This window comes from Mobula hypostoma, chromosome 2 (assembly GCF_963921235.1).
Source record: "Mobula hypostoma chromosome 2, sMobHyp1.1, whole genome shotgun sequence".
NCBI classification, from domain to species: domain Eukaryota; kingdom Metazoa; phylum Chordata; class Chondrichthyes; order Myliobatiformes; family Myliobatidae; genus Mobula; species Mobula hypostoma.
In genome coordinates this window covers 68,983,761-69,010,760 of record NC_086098.1, presented here as the reverse complement: position 1 = coordinate 69,010,760, position 27,000 = coordinate 68,983,761, and the positions used below count along the sequence as shown (strand labels likewise).

At 38.8% G+C, this 27,000-nt stretch overlaps 1 protein-coding gene across 2 annotated transcripts in view; it reads right to left on the bottom strand.

Annotated features, from left to right (window-relative positions):
- LOC134340914 (peroxidasin homolog) overlaps positions 1-27,000 on the bottom strand; it is a 294,279-nt gene that overhangs the window by 57,923 nt on the left and 209,356 nt on the right. For both annotated transcript variants that reach the window (XM_063038509.1, XM_063038513.1), the window contains 6 exons: positions 24,575-24,692; positions 22,932-23,101; positions 21,640-21,912; positions 20,571-20,687; positions 14,567-14,725; positions 13,416-13,528 (listed from right to left, as the gene is read on the bottom strand). In XM_063038509.1, the coding sequence (XP_062894579.1) occupies positions 13,416-13,528; positions 14,567-14,725; positions 20,571-20,687; positions 21,640-21,912; positions 22,932-23,101; positions 24,575-24,692 (950 nt within the window). The remainder of the gene's footprint in view (positions 1-13,415; positions 13,529-14,566; positions 14,726-20,570; positions 20,688-21,639; positions 21,913-22,931; positions 23,102-24,574; positions 24,693-27,000) is intronic.

Below are 27,000 nucleotides of genomic sequence, written 5' to 3'. Positions count from 1 at the left end.
TGACCTTCCTCCTTCCCTTTCTCCCATGATCCAAAGTTTAAAGTACATATATGTCATCATCTATAACGCTGAGATTCATCTTCTTGCTGGCATACTCAATAAATCCATAACACAATCATTGAAAGACCGCACCAACTTGGGAATTCAAGCAGTGTGCAAAAGGAAACAAATTGTGCAAATACAGAAAGAAAATTAATTTTAAAAAGCAATAAATATTGAGAACTTGAAATGAAGAGTCCTTGAAAATGAATTCATAGGTTGCGGGAATATGCCAATGATGGGACAAATGAAGATGATTGAATTTATCCCCTTATTCTGGCATCTTCCCCCCTCCTTTCCAGTCCTGATGAAGGGTCTCAGCCCGAAGTGTTGACTGCTAATTTCATTTCCATTGATACTGCCTGACCTGCTGAGCTCCTCCCACATTTTGTGTGTGTTGTAGAGGGTTGTTCAAGTGGTTGACTTCAACATCTCTCTGAGCCATGGACAAGGAGAGAAGCAGACTATGTGGGAGCAACACCCACACAAAATGCTGGAGGACCTCAGCAGATTAGGCAGCATCTGTGGAAAAGAATAAACAGTTGAAATTTTGGGCCAAAACCCTTCATCAGACAAGGCAGCAAGTATTTAATTGGGAGAGGGCTAATAATGATCGTATTAGGCAGAGAACAGCTGCTATCAGGGAAATGCACAAGAGAAATGTGAAGGTCACTCAGGAAACAGTTGCATGAGGTTCTGGGTAGGCTTGTCACACTGTCACAGGGAAAAGACGGAATGATGAAAGGACCATTGTTGACAAGAGCGGTAGAACTTTTTAGACAAGATGACGAAACCATTCTTAAACCTCAGGAAGCAAAAAATACTAACATGGATAGAGGATTGGCTGACTGGCAGTAAGCAGATTGTGAATAAAGAGGGCCTTTTCTGGTTGGCTGCCAATGACTAGGGATTTTCTGGAGTGGTCAGTGTTGGGACATCGTCATTTCACATTATAGGGAAATGGGATTTCAAAGACAGAATTTATGGCTTTGTGGCCAAGTTTGCAGATGATACAAAGATAGGTGGAGGGGCTGATATTATTGGTGAAGAACGGAGTGTGCAGAAGGACATACCAATTAGGAGAATGGGCAAAGGAGAGGCAGATAGAATGTAGTATAGGAAAGTATGTATGGTCATGCATTTGGCAATAAAAGGGTAGACCACTTTCTAAATGGGGGAAAAATTCAGCAATCAGAGGTACAAAGGGACTTAGGAGTCCTCATGCCGGTATCCCTAAAGGTTAACTTGCAGGTTGAGTTGGTGGCAAGGAAGACCAATTCAATGTTAGCATTCACTTTGAGAGGACAAGGATGGAACACTGAGGCTATTTAAGGCATTGGTCAGACTGCACTCGAGCATCGAGAGCAGTTTTGGGTCCCTTATCAAAGAAAAGATGTGTTGGAATTGGAAAGGATCCAGAGAAGGTTAATGAGTACGATTCTTGGAATGAAAGGATTAATGTTTAAGAAGTGTTTAATGGCTCTGTGCCTGCACTTGTATGAATTGAGGCGAATGAGGGGGAATCTCACTGAACCCTGAAAGGCCTAGACAGAGTAGTTGTGGAGAGGATATTTCCTATAACAACAGAATCTAGGACCAGAGGGCACAGACTTAGAGAATAGAGATGAGAAGGTGGTCAGTCTGTGGAAAAGTGGCAGATGGTGTTCAATCTGGAAAAGTGTGAGGTTATACGCTTCAGAAGATCGAACCTGACAGTGGAGTACAAAGTGAAAGGCAGGATTCTTACCAGTCTGGAGAAACAGAGGGATCTTGTGATACAAGTCCAGAGATCCCTCAGAGTTGCTGCACAAATTGCTAAGATGTTTAAGAAGGCATATGGGGTGCTGGTGGTCAATAGTTGCAGGACTAAGTTCAAGAGCTGTGAGGTTATGGTGCAGTTCTCTGAAACTCTTGATTAGATGAAATGTAGACAATAGACAACAGGTGCAGCAGGCCATTCGGCCCTTCGAGCCAGTACCACCATCCACTGTGATCATGGCTGATCATCCACAATCAGTACCCCGTTCCTGCCTTCTCCCCATATCCCTTGACCCCACGATCTTTAAGAGCTCTATCTAACTCTTTCTTGAAAGCATCCAGAGAATTGGCCTCCACTGTCTTCTGAGGCAGAGCATTCCACAGATCCACAACTCTCTGCGTGAAAAAGTTTTTCCTCAACTCCGTTCTAAATGGCCTATCCCTTATTCTTAAACTGTGGCCTCTGGTTCTGGACTCCCCCAACATCAGGAACATGTTTCCTGCCTCTAATGTGTCCGATCCCTTAATAATCTTATATGTTTCAATCAGATCCCCTCTCATCCTTCTAAACTCCAGTGTATACAAGCCCATTTACTCCAATCTTTCAATATATGACAGTCCCGTCATTTCAGGAATTAACCTCGTGAACCTACGCTGCACTCACTCAATAGCAAGATTGTCCTTCCTCAAAGTTGGAGACCAAAACTGCACACAGACTACGCTGTTCAGTCTGGTCGACATTATAGGAAGAATGTGGAAGCTTTAGAGAAGGTTCAGAGGAGATTTACCAGGATATTGCCTGGATTAGAGGGCACATTTGATGAGTAAAAGGTTAAGCTAGAGCTTTGATCTTTAAAATGACGATGGATGAGAAGAGACTCTATAGGGGTGTACAAGATTACATGAGGCATAGATAGAGTGGGCAGCCAGCACTTCATTTTTAGGACAGCAATGGACCATACCAGAGGACATGAATAGAGGAGGTTTTAGGGGAGATATCGGAGGAAGTTTTTTTTTCTAATTTAGATAGAGCAGTAGTGGATGACTGGAACATTCTGCCAAGGTCGGGACCCCATTAGAAACATGTTCCCGGTGTTGGGTGAGTCCAGAACCAGAGGCCACAGTTTAAGAATAAGGGGTAGACAATTTAGAATGGAGTTGAGGAAAAACTTTTTCACACAGAGGGTTGTGATTCTGTGGAATGCTCTGCCTCAGAAGGCAGTGGAGGCCAATTCTCTGGATTCCTTCAAGGAAGAGTTAGATAGAGCTCTTAAAGATAGCGGAGTGAAGGGATATGGGGAGAAGGCAGGAAAGGGGTACTGATTGTGGATGATCAGCCATGATCACAGTGAATGGTGGTGCTGGCTCAAAGGGCTGAATGGCCTACTCCTGCACCTATTGTCTATTAGTGCAAGAATGGGGGGTTAGTTCAACAAGAGGGGTGACCATACTGGACCAGGAGTTGAGTAATAAAGCCTGGCCATACGACTGACCTTTCAGTGGAACAACAGTTAGGGAACGGTGATCACAACTCCTTAAGATGTTTATAGGTAAGTATGGATCTTGTTGGAGTATACTAAATTGGAGCAGGGCAAATTATGAGATTATTAAAAAGGAACTAGGAAGAGTTAATTAAGAATAGTTACTTTGGGCAAATCCACATCTGGCACATGGAGGAGGATGTTTAAAGACCAACTGCATACAGGATAGGCATGTTCCACGAAGAACAGGATAAGATTCAAGAATTATCATTCCTCAGTATGCAAGGGTAAAGGAGAATAAAATGAGTATTACATTAGATCCAATACAGCATAAATAAAACAAACTTTAAAAAAATACACAATAAATGTAAATACACAAGATTAGCTTATATACATAGGCTTATTATATGTATACAAAGTGACGCTAATTGCAGGAGTATCCAAGGTGACTGACAGGAAATGATAAAGTGGTGGTGGGGTGTGTGGTCAGTTGGATTAATGGGTGGAGGTGTTGATCAGCATGATGGCTTAGGGAAAGCAACCGCTTTTGAGTCCAATAAGGATGGAAAGTTAATGGAACCTTGTATGGCAATAGATGTGTTGAACTTGGTCAAGAAGGAAAAGGAAGGGGGGGGCGTCACGTGATGACGTGGGATCGAGACGTGTAAATCCAGCTCTCCCGTAAAAAATTAGCAAAGTACCAGTTAAACAAAACAAAGTTAATAAATACTTTCCGAAAATTATTTATAAATATTGCAAGACTACTTTATGACATGCCTCGTAAACCGCATCAGAAGAAGTCTGCTGTTGTGAAGCCGCCGCGAAATGGGAAGAAAAAAGGGCCTACTGCAACGATGGAGCCTCGAACTCAGGATGGATCTCCTTCGGAGGAGATGCGTTCTATCTCTGGCATAGAACAGGGAGCAATGGCGGCGGTAGCGGTCTCTCGGAAGAAGATGGCGGAAATTCGCATGCGCAAAGAAGTACGCATGCGCAAATCGACACAACTCAAACTACAAGAACCGACAGCCACTGCAACTGAAAGTGACTCAGAGTCAGAATTGGATACCGCAGAGAATACAGATGAAGAGGAGGAGGAAGAACTGGAAGAGATTGGAAGTAAAGGAGATGATGGAGACATAAAAGAGGCTTTATTGCAATTAGCAGCTGAACTAAGAAAAGCAAGAGCAGAGATTAGAGATATGAAGATGTGCTATAATAAAGCTATGAAAAGACAGGATAAAATGGATAAGAAGCTTCAGAAGATGGAAAGAGCAATGGGGTATATGAATGATAAAGTGGAAAAAACAGAAAATGATCTGCTTGTCTGGAACTCGGAAAGAAATCGACTCTTGGAGAAAGTGGACATGTTGGAAAACTTCAGTAGACGTAATAATATCAAAATTGTTGGTCTTAAAGAAGGTATGGAGGGAGAAAATCCAATAGAATTTTTTCAAAAATGAATCCCGGAAGTTTTGCAAATGAAAGAGGAGGTTCGATCAATTGAAATTGAGCGGGCACATAGAGTTCTAAGACCAAAACCACAAGATGACCAATATCCATGATCAATTTTAATAATCATGTTACGCTAATCATGTGTGCAAGTGTAGATTTAGCCACGACCCGCAAAATGGAGGGGGGTAGTGTTGTGTATCTTATCATTCACAACATTAGTGGGGGGGTAATTTTGTTTTTTCTTTTTTTGTATCTTTTCTATCTTCTTTTTTCTTTTTGCCTGGAGGGTTGGGAGGGAGACACATAGCAACATGGTGAAGTTCAAAGAGATTCCCCAAGGAACTATGAGAGTTGAGAAGATAAGTAATGTTTTAGATTGGAGTAACTTTGTTAAGAATAATGGCTAATTTATTGAATTATTTGAGTTTTAATGTTAATGGGCTTAATGGACCAGTGAAAAGAAAAAGAATCTTAACACATATTAAGAAAATGAAGAAAGATTTAGCCTTTTTACAGGAAATGCATTTAACAGAAACAGAATATCAGAAACTAAAGAGAGATTGGGTGGGTAGTGTTGTTGCAGCTTCATTTAATTCAAAAGCGAGGGGAGTAGCAATTTTGATCAATAAAACGTTACCAATTAGAATACAAAATGTAATAACCGATTCTGCGGGGAGATATGTGATTATACATTGTCAACTTTTCTCTGAATTATGGACATTTATGAATATTTATGCACCAAATGAAAACGATGCAAAATTCATACAAGAAGCTTTTTTGAATTTGGCAGATGCACATGAAAAAATATTAATTGGAGGAGACTTTAATTTTTGCTTAGACCCAATCTTAGATAGATCAACTAAGGTTGTTATAAAATTGAAGGTAGTAAAACTAACTTTATCACTGATGAAAGACTTAAATTTGATTGATATATGGAGAAGAATCAATCCTAAAGAAAGACTATTCATTCTATTCTCATAGACATAAAACTTACTCAAGGATAGATTTTTTCCTATTATCAATGCATATTCAACACAGAGTGAAAAATATGGAATATAAAGCAAGAATATTGTCAGATCATTCTCCTTTATTAATGACAATAATAATGACTGATAAGGAAGAAGTGGCTTATAGATGGAGATTTAATTCAACATTATTAAAGCGTCAAGATTTTTGTGATTTTATGAAAAAGCAGATCCAATTTTTTTTGGATACAAATTTTCATTCAGTGGATGATAAATTTATATTATGGGATGCGATGAAAGCATATTTGAGGGGCCAGATAATAAGTTATACGTCTAAAATTAAGAAAAAATATATGGCAGAATTAGATCAATTGGAAAAAGAGATTACAAAATTAGAAAAAGAATCTCAAAGTTATATGTCGGAAGAAAAACGAAGGCAACTTGTCAATAAGAAGTTACAATATAAAACACTTCAGACATATAGAATGGAAAAAGCAATTATAAGAACTAAGTAAAGGTATTATGAGTTAGGTGAGAGAGCACATAAAATTCTTGCCTGGCAGTTGAAAACAGAACAAGCTTCCAAAACAATAAATGCAATTAGAACAAGTGCAAATAAAATATCTTATAAACCTCCTGAAATAAATGAAACCTTTAAAAGTTTTTATTCTGAATTATATCAATCAGAATCACAAAATGATGTTAATGAGATAGAAAGGTTTTTATCACAAGTAACTCTTCCAAAATTGAATTCGGAAGAACAGAAGGGATTAGATATGCCTTTTACATTAAAAGAAGTTGAAGAAGCTTTAGGATCACTTCAAAGTAATAAATCTCCAGGAGAAGATGGTTTTCCACCTGAATTTTATAAAAAGTTTAAAGATTTATTATTTCCTCTCTTTATGGAGTTAATACGTCAAGCAGAAAAAACACATAAACTCCCAGAATCTTTTTCAACAGCGATTGTAATAGTATTGCCAAAAAAAGACAGAGACCCTATGAAACCAACATCATACAGGCCTATTTCTTTATTGAATACGGATTATAAAATAATAGCAAAAATTTTATCGAATAGATTATCTAAATACTTACCAAAATTAATACACATGGATCAAACAGGATTTATTAAAAATAGACAATTGGCAGATAATGTAACTTGGCTACTCAGTATAATTCATTTGGCACAAAAAAGGGATGAGAAGAGTATAGTAGTAGCCTTGGATGCAGAAAAAGCATTTGATAGATTAGAATGGGATTTTTTATTTAAAGTATTAGAAAAATATGGGTTAGGAACATCTTTTATAAATGGATTAAAATTTTAAATTCTAACCCTAAGGCTAAAGTACTGACAAACTCTCAAATTTCAACACCATTCCAGTTAAAAAGGTCAACTAGACAAGGTTGTCCATTATCACCTGCTTTATTTGTACTGGCGATAGAGCCATTAGCAGAATTAATCAGAATTGATCCAGATATTACGGGTTTTAGAGTCAATCAGGAGGAATATAAAATTAATCTTTTTGCCGATGATGTTTTGATTTATTTAACAAACCCACAACATTCGTTACATAAATTATCTTCTAGATTGGATGAATATGGGAAGGTATCGGGTTATAAAATAAATTGGGATAAAAGTGAAATTTTACCTCTTACTAAGGGAGACGATAGTCAATGTCGGTTAGCAACCCAATTTAGATGGCCGGTAAATAGTATAAAGTATTTAGGTATAAGACTTGATAATGATGTAAAGAATTTATATAAATTTAATTATTTACCACTATTGAAAAAAATTCAAGAAGATCTTGACAAATGGATGATACTACCAATAACATTAGTGGGTAGAGTCAATGTTGTAAAAATGAACATATTTCCTAGATTACAGTATTTGTTTCAAACATTACCAATACAATTGCCACAGAAGTTTTTTCAAGAGTTAAATAAATGTGTGAGAAAATTTCTTTGGAAAGGTAAAATGTCAAGAACATCATTGGAAAAATTGACATATAAATTTGAGTTAGGAGGGTTACAACTTCTAAACTTTAAGAATTATTATAAAGCAAATCAACTTAGATTTATTGCATCTTTTTTCGATGATCGAAAACCAGCATGGATTAAAATAGAATTAGACAAGATAGGAGAAAATAGACCTGAAGATTTTGTATATAAATGGAATCTAAATGGATACGGGAAAAGAAAGAATCTCCTATATTAATACATTTGATTGATCTATGGAATAAGATAAATGTTGATAATGAAATACAAAAATCTTTATTAGCAAGGAGACCTTTGTTCCAAAACAGACTTATTCCTTTTACAATGGACAATCAACTTTTATATAATTGGTACCAAAAAGGGATTAAATTTATAGGAGATTGTTATGAACGAGGTATATTGATGTCATTTGAACAATTAAAGGATAAATATCAAATATCAAATAATACTTTCTTTTGTTACCTTCAATTAAGGGCTTACTTAAAAGGTAAGCTGGGTCAAACAATGTTTTTGCCAAAACCTAATGAAATTGAAACTTTAATTCAAAAAGGGAAAATTAAAAAATTTATTTCTTGTATGTATAATTTGATTCAAGAACAGACAATTAAACAAGGAATCCATAAGTCAAAACAAAAATGGGAAACAGATCTGAATATTAATATTGATGAAACAAATTGGTCAAGACTCTGTCTTGACAGTATGACAAATACAATAAATGTTCGACTTAGATTAGTAAAATATAATTTTTTACACCAATTATATATTACACCACAAAAAATAAATAGATTAAATTCAAATCTATCCGATAAATGCTTTCGGTGTAATCAAGAAATTGGTACTTTTTTACATTCTACTTGGTCTTGTTTTAAAATTCAACCCTTTTGGATAAATTTAAGAGTCTTATTGGAACAAATTACTGGAACTCAACTTCCACATAACCCTGTATTATTTCTATTAGGTGATATTGAAGGGATAAAGCCGAAACATAAATTGAATAAACATCAGAAAGAATTTATAAAAATTGCATTGGCAGTAGCTAAGAAGACTATAGCAGTTACTTGGAAATCTGATTCGTGTTTAAGTATGAATCGTTGTAATAATGAAATGGCTAGTTCTATTCCACTTGAAAAAATTACTTATAATTTAAGAGATAAATATGTAACATTTCTGAATATTTGGCGCCCTTATTTACAAAAGATAGGATGGCATATTTAAGTGCTCCGATAAAGATCTTGGTCCCTTGGGGAAAGTAACGAATAAGTATACCAAATTTATTTTGAACTCCATGGAGCATGTGGAAACCTTCCAACACCCAGGCGGTTCTTCTTTTTTTTTCTTCTTCTTTTTTAGGTAGGACTATATATGGGGGGGGAAGAGGGTTAAGGAGAGGGGGGAGGGTAGACACTATCTTTTCATGTATTCATTTTGAAAATTCAATAAAAATTATATTAAAAAAAAAAGGAAAAGGAAATGTTCCTTTGAGTCACGATGAAGGGTCATGGCCCGAAACCATGACTGTTTACTCTTTTCCATAGATGCTACCTGACTTGCTGAGTTCCTCCAGTATTTAGTATGTGTTGCTTGGATTTCCAGCATCTGCAGATTTTCTCTTGTTTGAGAAAAAAAATACAAGTAAAGTTTAGGAAGCTAAAATTCAAACAAAGCCCTCGACAATTGTAAAGAAGCCAGAAGAGGCCTCGGGAGCAGAATGAGGAAAACCAGGAGGGGCTAGGAAAAGTCCTTGGCAAGTGGGAGTAAAGAGAATTCTGAGGCATTCTGAACTAATATCTAAAGCAGGAAACCAACTGCAGAGCGGGTAGGACCGCTCAGGGATAAAGAAGGGAATATATGCTCAGAGGTAGAGAATGTAGGACAGGTCCTAAATGAGTACATTGCATCAGTATTTACCAAGGAGAGGAACATAAAAACTGGGGAGATCACCATGGAGCATACTAATTTGCGAGGACACTTCAAAATACAGGAGGTGATTGAACTAGATCTCTTAAAGGTGGATCAATCCCTGTGGTCTAATGGGAGTATGCCCTAGTTTATTGAGGCAAGACATGAGATTGCTGGGGCTGAGATCAAGATCGTCATGCCCTTTCTAGCCATAGGCTAGGTGTCATAGTTCAGGATATGTTGCTCATGTTGTTCCATTATTCAAGAAGAGAACAGGGGTTTATCCTGGAAACTATAGACCAGTGCATCTCATGTTAGTAATAGGGAGGTTACTGGAGAGGATACTTAGAGATGGGATTTATCAGCAATTGGAAAAAGGTGGCCTAATTAGAAACACCACAACGAGACTTTCCCAAGCTCAACTACAAAAGGAGGGTTGGACAAGGGAGTAGGAATGCGTAAAAATCCCAGCGTTACACAAAAGCTAAAAGAAGCACCAAAGATCTCAATCTTGGGAGAGGAAAGATATTTGCCTCGATGACATATAAAGTCACATGGTGAAACCAGAAGCCACAGGATAGTGATCAACCTTCTATCAGCTCAGGACAGAGGAGTGTGTTGAGCTGCTGTCAGCAGTCTATATCCCAGCTGAGGTGATTGGCTGGCATTCCGATTCACAAGAGAAGATAGAAAATAGTGGACAATGGAACTTATTCCGGCTCGAGGTCTATGATGAGTGATGTCCTGCAGGGATCCATACTGGAAACTCCGCTGTCACCAATATATTAAATGACCTGGATGAAAACGTCAATGGGTAGGTTAGTAAGTTTGCAGATGATACCAAGACCAGTGTTGTTTTGGATAGTGTAGAATACTGGTATGGGCTGTGATTTGGCAGGCAGAGTTTCACTTGGCCAAATGTGAAGTGTAGCACTTGGAAAGATTCAATGTAAAGGGTGAGTACACTGTAAGTGACGAGACCCTTTACAGTGTTGATGTGCAGGGAGATCATGGGGTCCAAACCTACAGCTCCCTAGAAGTGGCGAAGTAGGCTGATAGAGTGGTAAAGGTGGCACATATCATATTTGCTTTTATTAGCCGAGGAAATGAGTTCAAGAGTCAGAAAGTTATGCTGCAGTTAAATTAAAATGTCTGTCCTGGTCCAACCAGGTAGATGCCATGGCCAAGGAAGCTGACCGACACCTCCACATTAACCCTTACCAATATACCATAGAAAGCACCCTATCTGGATGCATAATGATGAAGTATGACAACTGCTCTTCATGTGATCCAAGACACTGCAGCGTTAAGGACACAACTCAGTACATCACAGATAGCAGACTCCCCTTCGTGGATTCTGTCTATAGTTGTCCCTGCCTCAGTAATGCAGTCAGCATAATCAATGGCCTCACCCAACTCAGTTATGTTCTCTTCCTCCCTCTCCCAAGACAGAAGATACAAAAGCACGAAAGTATGTACTACCAAGCTCAGGGACAGCTTCTACTCTGACGTTAAGAATACTGAATGGTTCCTAAGTGCAATAAGATGCACTTCTGATCTCATAATCTAACTCCTTGTGATCTTGCACTTACTGTGCGCCTGCACTGCACTTTCTCTGCAACTGTCACACTTTATTCTGCATTCTGTAATTGCTTTACCATGCACTACCTCAACGCACCTTGTAACGATTTGACACGAATAAACAGTATGCCAGAAAAGCTTTTCACTGTATCTTGGTAAAAATGACAATATTAAATCAATTCCAGTATGCCTCCTGGTTTGTAGAGCAATTCCTGAGTTACTTTCATGTCAAATTTCAGCTTCTGCAGTATCATGCTGTTGTCATTTCTGCTAATATTCACTATACAACAAAGGACATATGAGAAGATTCAATCTATTTATGGATATAATAAAAATTCATTCATGGTATAGTCCTGAAGGGCAGTTGTTCTTGATCCTATTGCTGATCTAATATAGGTTTCTCCTGCTATCTGAAAGTAGAGTGTTCCTATGAAACCTTTCGTAAGCCGAAATGGTGTAAAGCAAAGAAGCAATTACCATTAATTTATATGGGAAAATTTTTTGAGCGTTCCCAGACCCAAAAAATAACCTACCAAATCATGCCAAGTAACACATAAAACCTAAAATAACACTAACATATACCTAAAGCAGTAAACGCAGGCAAGTTCAACACACGCACAATGTCTTTATTTCATTCACCATAATTGAAAGGCTTAATTACGTCCAGTTTTACGCTAAGCGTAACACCATTACAAACTCTCTTAGGCTGATACCTTAGGACACATCTTGCTAACGGATGCACAAAATAAATCGAGATAAAGCACAGATGCTCACAGACACAGTTCAAAGCTATGGCGGCTTGATACCGAGATGCTGAGTGTAGTTCCCGGGGAAGGAGCTTGGCGGCACCACTCTCGCTGCTCGGGGTGCGCGCTGCCTCTATACAGTAACGGCTCGCTGCAAATCAAACACTAAACGCTATTTTCGATTTTCACCTTTTTTCGAAAAAGCGAAAATCCTCTTTGGATTTCTTTTGGTTCGCGAAAACAGGTGCTAATGTAGGTCTTTCGTAAAAGCGAAGTGGTGTAAAGCGAACTTTTGAAAAGCGGGGATACCTGTACTTTCATTCCCAAATGATCCTCATATCAATATCTGAGTAGCTTTGGAATTGTGTAGAATCTGAATCTGAAGTGATTATTTGGCTTACATTTATATTAAATACCCCTAAGATAATAAATGCATTACTGTATATCCAAATGAGAATGTGTACTTCAGGTTATAACTATATTTTTAGTCAGACAATTCTTAAAATAAACTCAATAACTCACAAATAAAACAATATTGAAATTTATTTGCATTTTGATTTTTTTTAAAGAAGCCTATCTGAAATTCTAAGCTACAAGTGCTCTATAATTATTTGCATCTCTGCAAATTTTCCTTTAATCTCTTTCACTCACAGTAGTTCAATTAATTTATTCTCCACTCAGCAACAGCTGTAAAAATGTTTCTAATAACTTGATAAATAAATATCAACTCAAAGATTTAAATACGTGACTGGAAAATTTTATTTCCTTCCTCAATCATCAACCATTTCTTCTCAGTAAGATTTATTCCTCTAATTGATTTGGCTTATGAGGCAAGGTGGGGCATGCACACCAAATACTGTACAGAGTACAGTCTATGTTAGGTGAATGGATTATTTACACTTTTGACCTCATTAACAAATAAATTTGATAAACTATCTACAGCTCCATGACAACTTCCCTACTTCTGATGTTTCCGAACTGTTCGCTAACATGTTTAAGTAATACAACTTCATCCCTAATAACACAGAATTTACAATTGCAGATCAAACATTCTAGAAACAGGACAAGACCTGAATTTATATAACTTCCTTCAGGACAAGGTGTCTTTATCTGTGCTTCTCTCTCCACAGAATGCTGCTTGATCTGCTTGAGCATTTCCAGGATGATTTTTTTTTTTACTTCTAACTCCCTTAATATTCTTCAACAAAATATCATGGAACTGTTAATGCCTGCTTATTAACCAATGAACATAGAGCATGTCATCGGAAAGATGGAACCAATACCAGGGCAGAAACCCCTGCATTGTACTGCTGTCGAAGTCCACAAGCTCTTGACTCAAGAGCACTAATCAGTGGCCCAGTGCCAAGCACATGGCTTAAACACACTTATGTTTTTATTTCTATGAGCAAAGTATCTCTAAACACTAGGAATTTTTTGTTCTTGTTTTGGAATGTTCTTGGCCTAACAACAAACCTGGTTACATAGAGATCACTACTTACCTTACTCCAAGTTATAGTAGGTTCAGGGTCCCCTTGAGAGCTGCAGGGAATCTGCACGTCTGATCCAGCAGCAACTGTCAGGTCAGTGGGTGTATTTGTAAAGACTAGTGATACTAGGAACAGATAGGAAGAGAGAAAAGCAGCTATAAGCTTCATTCAAATTTGGGACTGGTCATCTGAATTTTGGTTCCTTAGTATAGTTATAGCCGAGGGTGGTAGTGCGGAAAGCCCCCACTACCTATTAAATGCTCCCAATGGTACAACTCTCAAATGGCTTCTGACAACCAAGTCTAGATCCTGGCCTTCACATATGGTTTAACTAGTAAGCCCGGCAGAACTGTTTCTACCGACAGGAGAAGGGGGAAAGGCGGATTAATGGTGCCTTAAACTCAGTTGCTTTGGGCAGATGGGGCTCCTCAGTTGTGGTTGGCAGCTCATCTAGCGAAGGAAAACTCTGATTTCAAACCTCTGCTGCTTTGCGGCTACACCCACTCATGGGGAAGACTTCGGGAATAAACCCCCAGGGAAAAATCTGGAACCTACATTGGGTTCAACGCTGACTGGCAATTCCTGTGACACTGCTGGTGCCGAACGATATTGGTCACTGCCATTCCTTTGGATTCATCAGCTGTGTGGAGAGGGGGAGGTGGCTAAATGGGCAACAGCTTGCTCTCCATATCACATTGCCCTGCATATCACATAGACCACTTGGACACAACATCCATTGCTGACCCCAACCAATGGAGGGCTTCAGAATCTTAATTTCCTTCCTAACTTACTTCTTCCCAGCAAGAGTTTTTCCCTCTCTAATTAATTTGGGGCATGTTTCTTCGGCCTATGAGGCAAGTCAGGACATGCATATCAAATACCATTTAGAGCACAAAACTTCTCTACAAAGCACATCATTTTCATGTTCTATCCAATTACACAGAATGCTATTTTTTTCTGATTTCATTCACTTGTTACTACTGCTTCCAAGATTTGCTAATCAAATCATAACTGCCATGGTGGGTAACACAGTAGAACAACGAACCACTTCACTCACTAGGATTCTATTAAATCTTTCAAAAGTATCCCTTCTGATAACAGGCTTCTTTACACTTAAAAAGTGAATGATTTAATTAGTCAACAATACTAAAACTGTAGCATACTTCGGCGCTGTACAGAGAGATGGACAGCAACTCGACGGGCACCAACAATATTATCAGCCTGGCATTCATACTGGCCATCATCGTGAAGTAAAACTCTGGAAATCCTTAGTGATCCCGTGGAAAGAATAACAAGCCTTCTGTCTCCAGGAAGTGGACCACCTATAAACAAAAGCAAACTTCCATTAACCTGAAGATCTGATCATATTAGAAAGATGATTAGGCACTCAGCAGGGGCAAATAAAATAAGTGAGTTGTAAGCAGAGTGGCCATTGTGTGAGTGAACAGCGTTAGAGAGGTCTGGCTTTGGCTCAATGGGCTTGAGCAAGCAGAGATGGAGGCTCTAAGCAAGTTTCTAGTAAGTTTCTCTTTGCTGTCAGTACATAGCCAGTGTGCTGAGAATCAATCCAGAGTTTGTGGTATATTCCATGTGTGAAATGTGAGAACTTTGGGAGACCTGCATTTTCCCCAGTAACAACAGCTGCATTAAATGCACTGAGCTTTAGCTCCTTAGAGACTGTGTTAAGGAACTGAAGCTGTAGTTGCACAACCTTCAACTCACATGGGAAAATGAGGAGGCAATAAGCAGGTAGACACACTGTTGCAGGAGGCAGGAAGCTGGGTGACTGTCAGGATAGGTAAAGGGAATAGGCAGCCAGTGCAGAGTACCCCTGTTTACCTCAATAATAGGTTTTGCCACTTTGGATACTGTAGGGGTGGGGGGTGCAAGGGAAATGACCTACTGGGGGAAGCTGCAGCGATCTGATCTCTGGCACTGAGCTTGTCTCTGTGGCTCAGAAGGGGAGGGAGAAGAGAAGGTCTGCAGTAGTGAAAAGGGATTCTGTAATGAGAGGAGCAGACAGCAGATTCTGTAATGTGAAACAGACACCCGGATATTATGTAGCCTCCCAGGTGCCAAGGTCAGGAATGTCTCTGATTGTGTCCACAGCATTCTAAATGGGGAGGGTGAACAGCTGGAAGTCTTTCTAAACATTAGTACCAGTGACTCAGATAGAAAACGGATGAAGTCCTGAAAAGTTAGGCAGAAAGCTGAAAAGCAGGATCTCCAGGGTAGTAATGACTGAATTGCTGCCTGTACCATGTGCCAGTAAGAGAAAGAATAGGATGATTTGGCAGATAAATGTGTGGCTGAAGAACTGGTGCAGAAGGCAGGGTTTCAGACTTCTGGATCATTGGAATCTCTTCTGGAAAAGGTATGACCTGCACAAAAAGGACAGGTTATACCTGAACCTAAAGGGGACCAATATTCTTGCAGGCAGGTTTCCTGGACCTGTTGGGAAGGGTTTAAACTAATTTGGCAGAGGGATGGGAACTGAAATGATAGGGGCTGAGATGGGGCAGATGGTATACAATGAGATACAGTGTAGAGTGAGACTGAGGAAGGAAAGGCAGATGATGGGGCAAAATTGCAGCTAATGGGATGAGTTGCAGTGTAAAGGGGGGACAAAATTGAAAAATGTGATGAATACAGGGTTGAATGTGTTATATCTGAATGCACGCGGTATACTGAATAAGGTAGAGGAGCTTGTATCACAGAGAGAGATTGGCATGTATGATGTGGTGGGCATCACTGAATCATGGCTGAAAAAAGATGATAGATGGGAGATTAATTTCAAGGATACACATTGTATCAAAAGATGGGCAGGTAGGTAGAGCAGGTGGCATAACTCTGTTGGTAAAAAATGAAATCAATCCTTAAAGATATGACAGAATTGGAAGATACGAATCCTTGTGGGTAAAGTTAAGAAAATTCATGGGGATAAAGATACTAACGGAATTATAAAGGCCTCTGAACAGTTACTAGGTTGTGGGTTACAAATTACAATAGGACATAGAAAAGGCACGTAAAAAGGGCAACGTTGCGATAGCTTTGGGGGATTTCAATATGCAGGTAGATTGGGAAAATCAGGCTGGTGCTGATTTTCAAGCCTAAGAGGCAGAATTTGTCAAATTTTTAGAGCAGCCTGTGATTGAACCCTTTAGGGGAACGACAATTCTCGATTGGGTGTTATGTAATGACACAGATTTGATTCGAGAGCTTAAGACAAAGGAACCCTTCGAAGACATTGATCATAACATGACAGAAATCCCCTTGCAATTTGAGAGGGAGAAGCTAAAGTCATAAGTATCAGAATTACAGTGGAGTAAAAGGAATTACAGAGGAATGAGAGGGGAGCTGGCCAAAGTTGACTGGAAGGGGATACTAGCAGAGATGACTGTAAAACAGCAATGTCTGGAGTTCCTGGGAGTAATTTGGAAGACTCAGAAAAGATACATCCCAAAAATGAATTATTCTAAAGGGAGGATGAAGCAGCTGTGGCTGACAAGGGAAGTCAAAGACAGCATAAAACAAAAGTGGCAATTAGTGGCAAGGTCAATGACCAGAAAACTTTTTCAACCCAACAGAAGGCAATTAAAAAAGCAATAAAGAGAAAAAAAGATAAAATATCAAGGTAAGTCACAAACACAAGAAAGTCTGGCGATGCTGGAGTTCCAAAGCAACACACTGGAGAAACTCAGATCAGGCAGCATCTATTGAAAAAAAGTAAACATTGATGGTTCAGGTAGAGACCCTTCTTCAGGACATATCAAATTAAACTAGCCAATATTATTGAAGAGGATACAAAAAGTTTTTTTTCAGATAGACGAGTAAAAGAACGATGACAGCGGATATCAGATTGCTGGAAAATGACACTAGAGAGGTATTAATAGGGGACAAAAAATGGCGGATGAACTTATTAAGTATTAAGTCAGTCTTCACTGTGGAAGACACTAGCACAGCACCATAAATGCGAGAGTGTCGGGGACTTAAGTGAGGAGTGAGTATTGGTAGTACAAAGGAGAAGGTGCTTCGGACTGCTTCTTTTCATGTTATATGTCAATTATTTGGAAGATGGATTTGATGGCTTTGTGGCCAAGTCTCTAGACAATACGAAGATAGATGGAGGAGCATGAAGTGCTGAGGAAGCAAGGAGTCTGCAGAAAGGCTCTGTTTGGAAGAATGGATGAAGAAATGGCAGATGGAATATAATGTAAGGACAAACACAGGAAAATCGGCAGATGCTGGAAATCCAAAGCAACGTACTCAAAATGCTGGAGGAAGGAACTCAGTAAGCCAGGCGGCAAGGAGTCCTGATGAAGAGCCTTGGCCAGAAATGTCACTTATTTACTCTTTTCCATAGATGCTGCCTGGCCTGCTGAGTTCTTCCAGCATTTCGTGTGTGTTGCTATAATGTAAGGAAATGCATGGCCATGCACTTAGGTGGAACAAATAAAGGTACTGAGTATTTTCTAATTAGGGAGAAAATTCAAAAACCAGGGGTGCAAAAGGACTTTGGAGACCTCATGCAGGGTTCCTTAAAGGTTAACTTGCAAGTTGAGTCAACAATAAGGAAGGCAAATGTAATGTTAACTTTCATTTCGAGAGAACTAGAATACAATAGCAAGGAAGTAACGTTGATGCTTTATAAGGCATTGGTCAGACTGCAACCTGCAACTGCAGTACTGTGAGCAGTTTTGACTCCCTTATCTATGAAAAGATGTGCTAGCATTGGAGAGGGTCCAGAGGAGGATCACAAGAATGATCCCAGGGATGAAGGGGTTAACATATGGGGAGTGTTTGATAGCCCAGGGCCTGTACTAGCTGGAGTTTAGACTAAGGTCGTAGGGTCCCACTGAAATTATCAAATATTGAAAGGCCAAGATTGAGTGGATATGCAGAGGATGTTTCCTATACCTAGACCATTGAATAATCGATAGGCTTTAATGAGATCCCCCTCAGTCTTCTAAACTCCAGTAAGTACATCATATCATCTTTTGAAGCAGTCTCACATGCAGCACCTTGTCAAAGGTCTTCTGAAAATCTAAATAAACATCTCATGATTCTCCTTTGTGTATTCAGCCTGTTATTTCCTTCAAGAAATCCAACAGATGTGTCAGGCTAGATTTTCCCTGAAGGAAACAATGCTGATCTAGGCTTATTTTAGCATGTCTAAGTACACGAAAACCTCATCCTTATTAATAGATTCTAACACCTTGCCAACCACTTACATTAGGCAAAATGGGTTATAATTTCTTGTGTTTCGCTTCCCTGCATTCTTAAAGAGTGGAGTGAAATTTGCAATTTTCCATTCCCCCAGACCCATTTCAAGAATCAAATGATTACTGAAAGATCATTACTAGTGACTCCACAATCTCTTCAGCTACCTGGGATGTCGTCCATTTGGTCAAGGTGACTTGCCTACCTTTTGAATTTTTAGCTTACCAAGAATCTTCTCATTAGTAATAGTTAGTAACACGAACTTCTGTCCCTGACAATCAAATTTCTGGCATGCTGCTGATGCCTTCTTTACAATCTCCATCAGCACAGGTGCAAGGCTGTGTGCTTAGCCCCCGGCTCTAATTGTTTTACACTCATGACTGTGTGACTAAGCACAGCTCCAATGCCATATTCAAGTTTGCTTACGTCACTATCATAGTCCAAAGGTGATGCTGAATCAACATACTGAAAACTTGGCTGAGTGCTGCCACAACAACTACTTCTTAAATACTATCAACAAGACCAAGGAGCTTTTTACTTACTTCAGGATGAACCAGAGGTCCATGAGCCAGTCCTTATCAGAGGTTCAGAGGAGGAGAGGGTCAGCAACTTTAAATTTCTTAGTGATATAATTTCAGAAGGCCTGGCCTGGGCCTAGCCCACAAGTGCACTTACAAAGAAAGCACAACAGCGTCTTTAATTCCTTAGGAGTTTGCAAAGATTTGGCATGACAACTAAAACTTCAACAAACTTCTATAGATGTGTGGGGAGTATACGGACCGGCTGCATCACAACCTGGTATCGAAATACCAATGCCCTTGAACAGAAAATCCTTCAAAAAGTAGTGTATACAGCCCAGTCCATCTCCGGTAAAGCCCTTCTCACCACTGAGCATATCTACATGAAACGTTGTCGCAGGAAAGCAGCATCTATAATCAGGTCATACTCTCTTCTTGCTGCTGCTATCAGGGAGGTGGTACAGGAGCCTCAGGACTCACACCACCAGGATCAGGAACAGTTATTACCCTTCAACCATCAGGCTGTTAAACCAAAGGTGATAACTTCACTCAACTGAAACGTTCCCATAACCTATGGACACATTTTCAAAGAGTCTTCATTTCATGTTCCAATAATAATAAACAAATAAGCAATAAATATCATTTCTTTCTTTTTTTATTTGCAGAGTTTGTTGTCTTGGCACACTGGTTTGGTCTTTTATTGATTTTATTGTAGTTATTATTCTATTATGAATTTCTTGAGTATGCCCACAAGAAAATTAATTTCAGGATTGTACATGGTGACATATATGTACTGAGATAATAAATTTACTTTGAACTTCTGTGAAGACTGAGGCATTATACTTATTCGGTTAATCCAACATTTCTTTGTCCCCCATTACTATCTGCAGTTCTTTGAGTTACTGATTTTTTTTATGTCGGAAAACTTAAAGTAATTATATCCAAGGCCAATCACACCCGTAATCAAGCAGAATAAAACTGTTGTGGAGAGTGAAAGACAATAAATTAGTTCTTTCTGTTGTCTGCAAAATACGTACATACCAGAAGTATTTCTAGTTCAACCGTTCCAACTGAATGAAACTCACAATAAAAAAAAGCATACAACTTTAATGTATGAAATATAATGAAAAATATCTAAACAAAAAAAAATAGCAAAAGTTATCAATCACTTCTCAAAACACTACCACATTACTGACCAATATAGAAGCTAGAATAATAAATCCTAAAGTTGGCAAAGCAATGTTATCAGTTCTACAGTTAATGAAGCTAAGCACATTTTGGATGCTTTGGGTAGAAGTTTTATTCCATAGAGGAAATACCAGTCAGGCACCAAGCAGCTAACATTGGTTACAAAAACTGGTTTGTTTTCTTTTCATTTGGGCACCAAATTGTTTAGCCTGAAATTAAAAAATGTTACATGTAAACATACCTCCTTTAGTCCATGTTATGGTTGGTGTAGGATTGCCCTCTGCCTCACAGTGGAACTCTACACTTTGTCCCTCCACAACTGTCTGATCATCAGGCAAAACTGTAAACTGAGGTGGAGCTACAGGCAAAATAGAGAGGATGAGGAAGAAGGAAAAGAATTACCCCTTGTTTATTAATCGCGAGCAATGTTAAAGTGCAGCAGAACAATTTAAATGCTAATAAAGCAAACAAACACCTTAATATCAAAAATAATTTGGTTAGTCCACACTTCAGTGTTATTACTGGCTGACACAGTGGTGCAGTTTGTTGAACCTAAATAGGACCTTGGTACTTTACATATGGAGTTTTCATGTTCTGCCTGTGACCATGTTGATTCTTGCTATCCCAAAAACATGTAGTTTGGTAGATGAATCGGGCACAAAATCTCTCCCTTGCTTTTAGATGAATAGCAGAATCTTGGGGGTGGGGTAGTGGGTAGACAGGAATGAGGAAGAAAATTAAATGGGTTAGGGTAGGATTAACCCTTGTTGGTCAGCATAGGCTAGATTAATCAAAGAGCATATTTGTATGCTAAAAAACAGAAAGGTATTGTGGTACTGGAGAAGAGTGCAAGGACTGATGTATCAAAGGTGACGGGATAAATTCGGCAGGGAACGTTCAAGGACCAAGCATCAATTTTGTAGAAGAGCTGATAAAAAGGACTAATGAAAGGGTCTGACAGATGTAGACAACATGCTTCCACTTGCAATCAAGTCCAAAATAATGAAGCATAAAAGGTAAATCCAAAGGATGGAGAGTGGACATATAACTGGTAATTCAGACAAAGTAGCATGTATGCATGTATGGGAAAGCACAATGAAAAGATGGTGGAAAGGTGGTTAATTCTTTAAGCATTGACCTTTAAGGTTCATGACCAGTTCCAAACATGTAAATAATTTGTTAATTAATTATGTGAATCTAAATAGAAAGCAAATCCTTTTGTAATAAATCAATTAGATCCCTGGTTCATTATGTTCCACTCCCCTCAAGCACATACTTTATGAGAGGTTGTATGGTGCTGCATTAAATACCTTTAATAATTATGAATGCATTTGCTTGAATGGAGTCTTGATTATTGTTTGCAAGACAGGTATACTGGCCAGCATCTCTTGGCTCCACGTTCTGTATATAGAGTCCTCCTGAGGAAGTTATAGTATATCGAGGGTCATTGGGCAAGGGAGACCCATCACTTCTTATCCAGGTGATCCGTGGCTGAGGGTTTCCAGTTGCACTGCATTCCAATGTGACACTCTCACCGACCAAGACCTCAGTGTTTTGTGGCTGAATTACAAAAGCAGGCCGAGCTATTTAAGAAACAGAAGTCAAATTTTTGTAGAACAAACGAAATTAACATTTATTCACTTCATAAATCAGCTATTCAGAGTATTCAGTACATTCAGAGCTAAACTTCCATTCCACTCTTCCTCCATAGCAGTGGAGAAAGAAAAATCATTTTTAAAGTAGCAAAGACACAAGATTTGCACTGCAGAACATGAAAAGCTAATAGACAGCCGTGTAGCTCGGAAATCTTATAACCATGTAATTACTAGCTGTCAACAGTAACCAGATGTGTGCTGCACAACTGTCCTTATACCCAATTGCAATTTTAAATTTATAATAAGCAAACATAAATAACAAACTCTGTTGATATCTCTGCCTCTAACACCTGGCCTCCAACCTATCACACATCTTTTCTGTGCACCAACATCCCCAATCCCCCAAACTCGACCACAATTTGTGCAGCATCATATATATTTTGAGTCTCTATTGATAGAGGTCATCAACATGAAGCCTTAAGTCTGTTGTAATCTCCATGAATACTGCATGTCACTTACCACATTTTCTGCTGCTTTTCAGCATCTGCAAAATTTTGCTTGCATAATATTATTGAAACAATGTAACATGCATTGGTTTAAACACCATTTAAATGCAGTGGTGATTCTTTTTTCCCCAGTGCAGATCATCTTATTCTTTGATTATTCTGGGCGCTGTAATGTTGCAGGTCGCGCAACAATCTTGCTGGTCCAATCATGACCTCAGGGTGCCATGTCTTGGAATTTGCAGATTTTTCCTACAGCTGCATAGGATCCCTTCCATATCCTAAAGCCTTGCCATTATTAGGGTAATTAGTCAGTTTAGGAGGCTGATGGGCAGATCTGCGGAGCAGGTTGGCTGAGTGTTAATAGGCAAATGTTATAATAGGTTACAAGTGGACAAGGAAGCAAGTGGGGGAAATAATACTGATAGGAATGCATTTTCTTTCTTTTCATCCTCTCCCAATCCTTTCCTATCAAAAAGATCTGATGTTCTCAAGGATGTTTACCTGGTATCTCAAAGTACCGAAGAATGACTTCAGGGGTTTTCACTTCCCCTGCTACATTTTTGGCCATGCACTGGTAAACACCTTGGTCATCTTCTTGAGTATTCTGAATCATTAAAGTGCCATCATCCAGTAGGTTTAAGCGTGGATTATACTTCATATCTAATGCATTACTGTAAACGAACAAGAGCACGCATAATGTAGGTTTGGCAAATTTAGGCATTTAAATAATGTGAATTTAATTAATTCCATTGATAATGAAAAAAAATCCAAGTCCAAATACTGATTTGAAATCTGATCTGTAATTATATTTGTACCAAGCATATTGGTCAATGTAAACGCTATTTAAAGTTATCAGCAATAAGCAAGCTTATGAACTCCAATCAATAATGCTTCATTAATTATCAATGTTTATTCATTTCTTACATTTTTTAAGTGACACTTCACCTGGAATTTGACTGGTTGCAGAAACACGGCACCATTTTGAATCACACTAATGACACCAAGATCAGATCAGCATGCTGATAACTTTCCAGGAATGCAATAGCAGATTTTGTAGATTAAAACAGAGAAACTGGATTGAAATATTTGTGGCAAATGTAATTTTTTTTAAAAATTCAATTTAAGCCTGAATATGAACATGCAGATCAAGAAAATCCATTATAAATTTCTGCCATGTTACAAAGTATTAGATACAAAGCAACTTACATCTGTTCGGTTTGTCTTTGCCACAAAAATGCGTACACAGCAGTCTAAAATGACCACTAGCTCAATTTACAAGTGATTGTGAGTCGACCTGTGCTAAAATTGTGCATTTCTGATATTTTAGAATATTCTAATGATGCCCCACAGTACAATCTTTTAAAGTTGCAGTTACTGTTGTACAGATAAAGGTAGAAGTCAATTTATATATAAAAACCCCGGTTTTTGTTGACTGGGTTGGCCAATGTATTTTGCCAAATGAAAAACACCATATCCACATGTGCAAGCAGATGTTGCCTCAATATCTAAAACAACATGGAATTTCCTGTGTTAGACTGAGTTGTTGGTTTAAGTTAGATTCCTTTGTCTATAGTGGAGTGAGAAGCCAACTTGCTGCCTCAGGCAAGAGTGCCAGCAAATGAATAAATCTGTTATTATTGATACAAGCACACAGAATAATTCTTATCCTGAAGAACAGCATGATGCATTAGTGATTACATTAATTACTGCAGAAAGTACAGCTTCTCTGCAAAGGGCTACATCTTATTTGGCATGGGAGAATGATAGCACTCCAAAATTTGTCAAAGGATTTAATTTGAACTCGTAATTTCCAATTTCCAATTGTTTAATCCTGTGCCGCAACAGCAAATCAAAGACTCCATTTCCTGCACGTGAAGAGGATCTCAAACCACTATTCCAATAAAACAAAAAGACAAAATTAATACTGACCAACTACCTCCACATCTCCATGGCCAGAAATCTGCTAGCTTCTCAAAGAAGGAGCAACTTGTTTGGACAGCCTGAGTGCCGGTGAATTTCTGGGACTTCCATTACAATGCATATGAACAAGTGAACTGCTCCACAGATGTTACTTGAGATTTTAACTTTTGAAATAACCCTTTAAACAAAAAAAGCTAAAAGGCGGGCAGTAGGTATCAACTTACTTGTTACGAAGCCAAATTATTTCAGGCTTCGGATTTCCCTCAGCTCGGCAGGTAAAGTACACAGTGTTCCCAGATGTTACATCCGCATCCTGTGGCTGGGTTGTTATCCGTGGCTTCTCTATGTAGATGGAGAAATAATTTTTAAGTAGTTTCCAGCTTCACCAGGGGAAAACGTATGAAAACACTTAAAACATAATGTGGGTTGTCATCTAAAGTGCCAGAATACTGGCTATTGAAGCAGCTCAGTACACCTCAAGCCAATAACAAAACCAAGGTTTAAAGGGTAGAACCTGGATATCTGATAGAATTAGAATAACTATTTTATATTTAAAACAGTATGTTAGACACTAAAATCAAGCAGATTAAGCTTCCAATGCTGTACAATGAATACCATATCAAGGTGGTCACAGCAAAAAACTCAACTAATCTTTGTGTAGTTAGGATTTAAGATTTAAGCAGATGATGTAGCTTGAGCTGTGCAAAGCTCAGATCCAGACAGGTTGTGCTGTGATGCACCTAACTCGTGGTGAGTGGGTCAAGATACCTTGTTAGTAACTCCGTATGTGTCATTTTGATCAACCTTTGGCACTTCAATCAGATTAATTACATATCTGAATGCGACTTATTCCCAGCAATGGCCAGGTCACATTTTTCATGCATTTTTGATTGGGAACATATTAAGTACTCAAACTCAACTTAAGCCATGTTGAGTTTGGATTCAGCTTTAATTTTGTACAAGCAAATTTCTAATCAGAGGTTGATACTTCACCATGACCCTAATCTAGAAGAAATTCCAGCACCAATTTACATATACAGTATACTGCATCTCTTGTACGGAAAAACACCAAGTGATCGTTAGAGAACTTGGACACACTTTCAATGGTACAGACAAGCAACTCACATGCAACAAGTTCACATGCACCTGTCACTCCTGAAGCATACTACACTGGTATCTTATTTAGTATTCAGGAGAGCAATGCCCATTGAATCATCCCTATAAGGGGTCATAATGTACTGCACTCTCATTGGTCAACTGGAATAATGTACTACACTCTCATTGGCTAATTAAACATGTACCATTTTGTTTTGTACTTTAGATACAACATATTCTTTTTGCTGGGCCAATGGCTTTATAATGGATAATTATACACAGGGAAACACATCACCACGTATTCACAGCCTGACATCAAGATGAATCTTGAGTACCATGCTCGATTAACTTGCATGCCAACACTTTTACCTCCAACCTTGATGCCTTCGCCTGAAACCTTAATAATCCCCTTGCATCCCTATTACTTTCCAAAAATTCCAACGTGTCTCAATTATGGTGCACAATTCTTAAGCTTATTCAGTCTCCTGCCACTATCATCCACATTTTCATTAGCCAATGCCAGGTCATAATGAATTGTCGCCTTGCATGACTCACTTCAGTTCAGCCATCTCTGGTACCAATGATCAACCCCAGTTGTTGCCATTGTGTCCAAACTAAACACAGTCGCCCCTTAGTCCTTAAGTTAATTGATTCCCACACCCTGCTTGTTGGAGCTTATCTAAACTGTTTTCAAAGAATCGCAAACCCATCTTCTGACACCTTTCCAACCATCACAGACCCAATAAGCAAATGACCACCTTCTTGGTTGTAAATTTTGTGATGTTAACTTTCTATGACTCTAAACTTTCACCTTCTGACAAAGCATCCATTCACTTAAAGCTACCTGAATGGATTTCCAGCATCTACAGATTTTCTCTTACTTGTGATTGAATAATGTATTATAATGTTTTACATTAAAGATGTCATAGAAAAGGAGCTGATTATTTTTTTTACTCAAAATGTTATCAGAACTTAGTGGATCAGGCAGCATCTATATAGGCATCCGTTAGTCTCGTGAGACCATGGATTTGCTCTTTGGAAGGTTTCCACGGTGCAGGCCTGGGCAAGGTTGTATGGAAGACCGGCAGTTGCACATGCTGCAAGCTCCCCTCTCCATGCCACCGATGTTGTCCAAGAGAAGGGCACTAGGGTCGAAACAGCTTGGCACTGGTGTCGTCGCAGACCAAAGTGTGGTTAAGTGCCTTGCTCAAGTACACAACACGCTGCCTCAGCTGAGGCTTGAACTAGCAACCTGCAGATCACTAGACCGACGACTTAAACACTTGGCCACGCGCCAACATAGGCAGCATCTATGGAAAGGAATAAACAGTCGAAGTTTCAGGCTGATGCCCTCCATCAGGACTCAACTCAAAGATCGACTGTTTATTCTTGACCTATTGAGTTCCGCCAATTTTGTGTGTGTTGCTCAGGATTTCCAGCGTCTGCATCATCTTGGGTTTTGGAATAACTCTGCAGAATTGTTTCAACCATTATAAAATAAACATCGATATGAAGTTATAGCCATGTATACAACAGGAATTCTGCAGATGCCGGA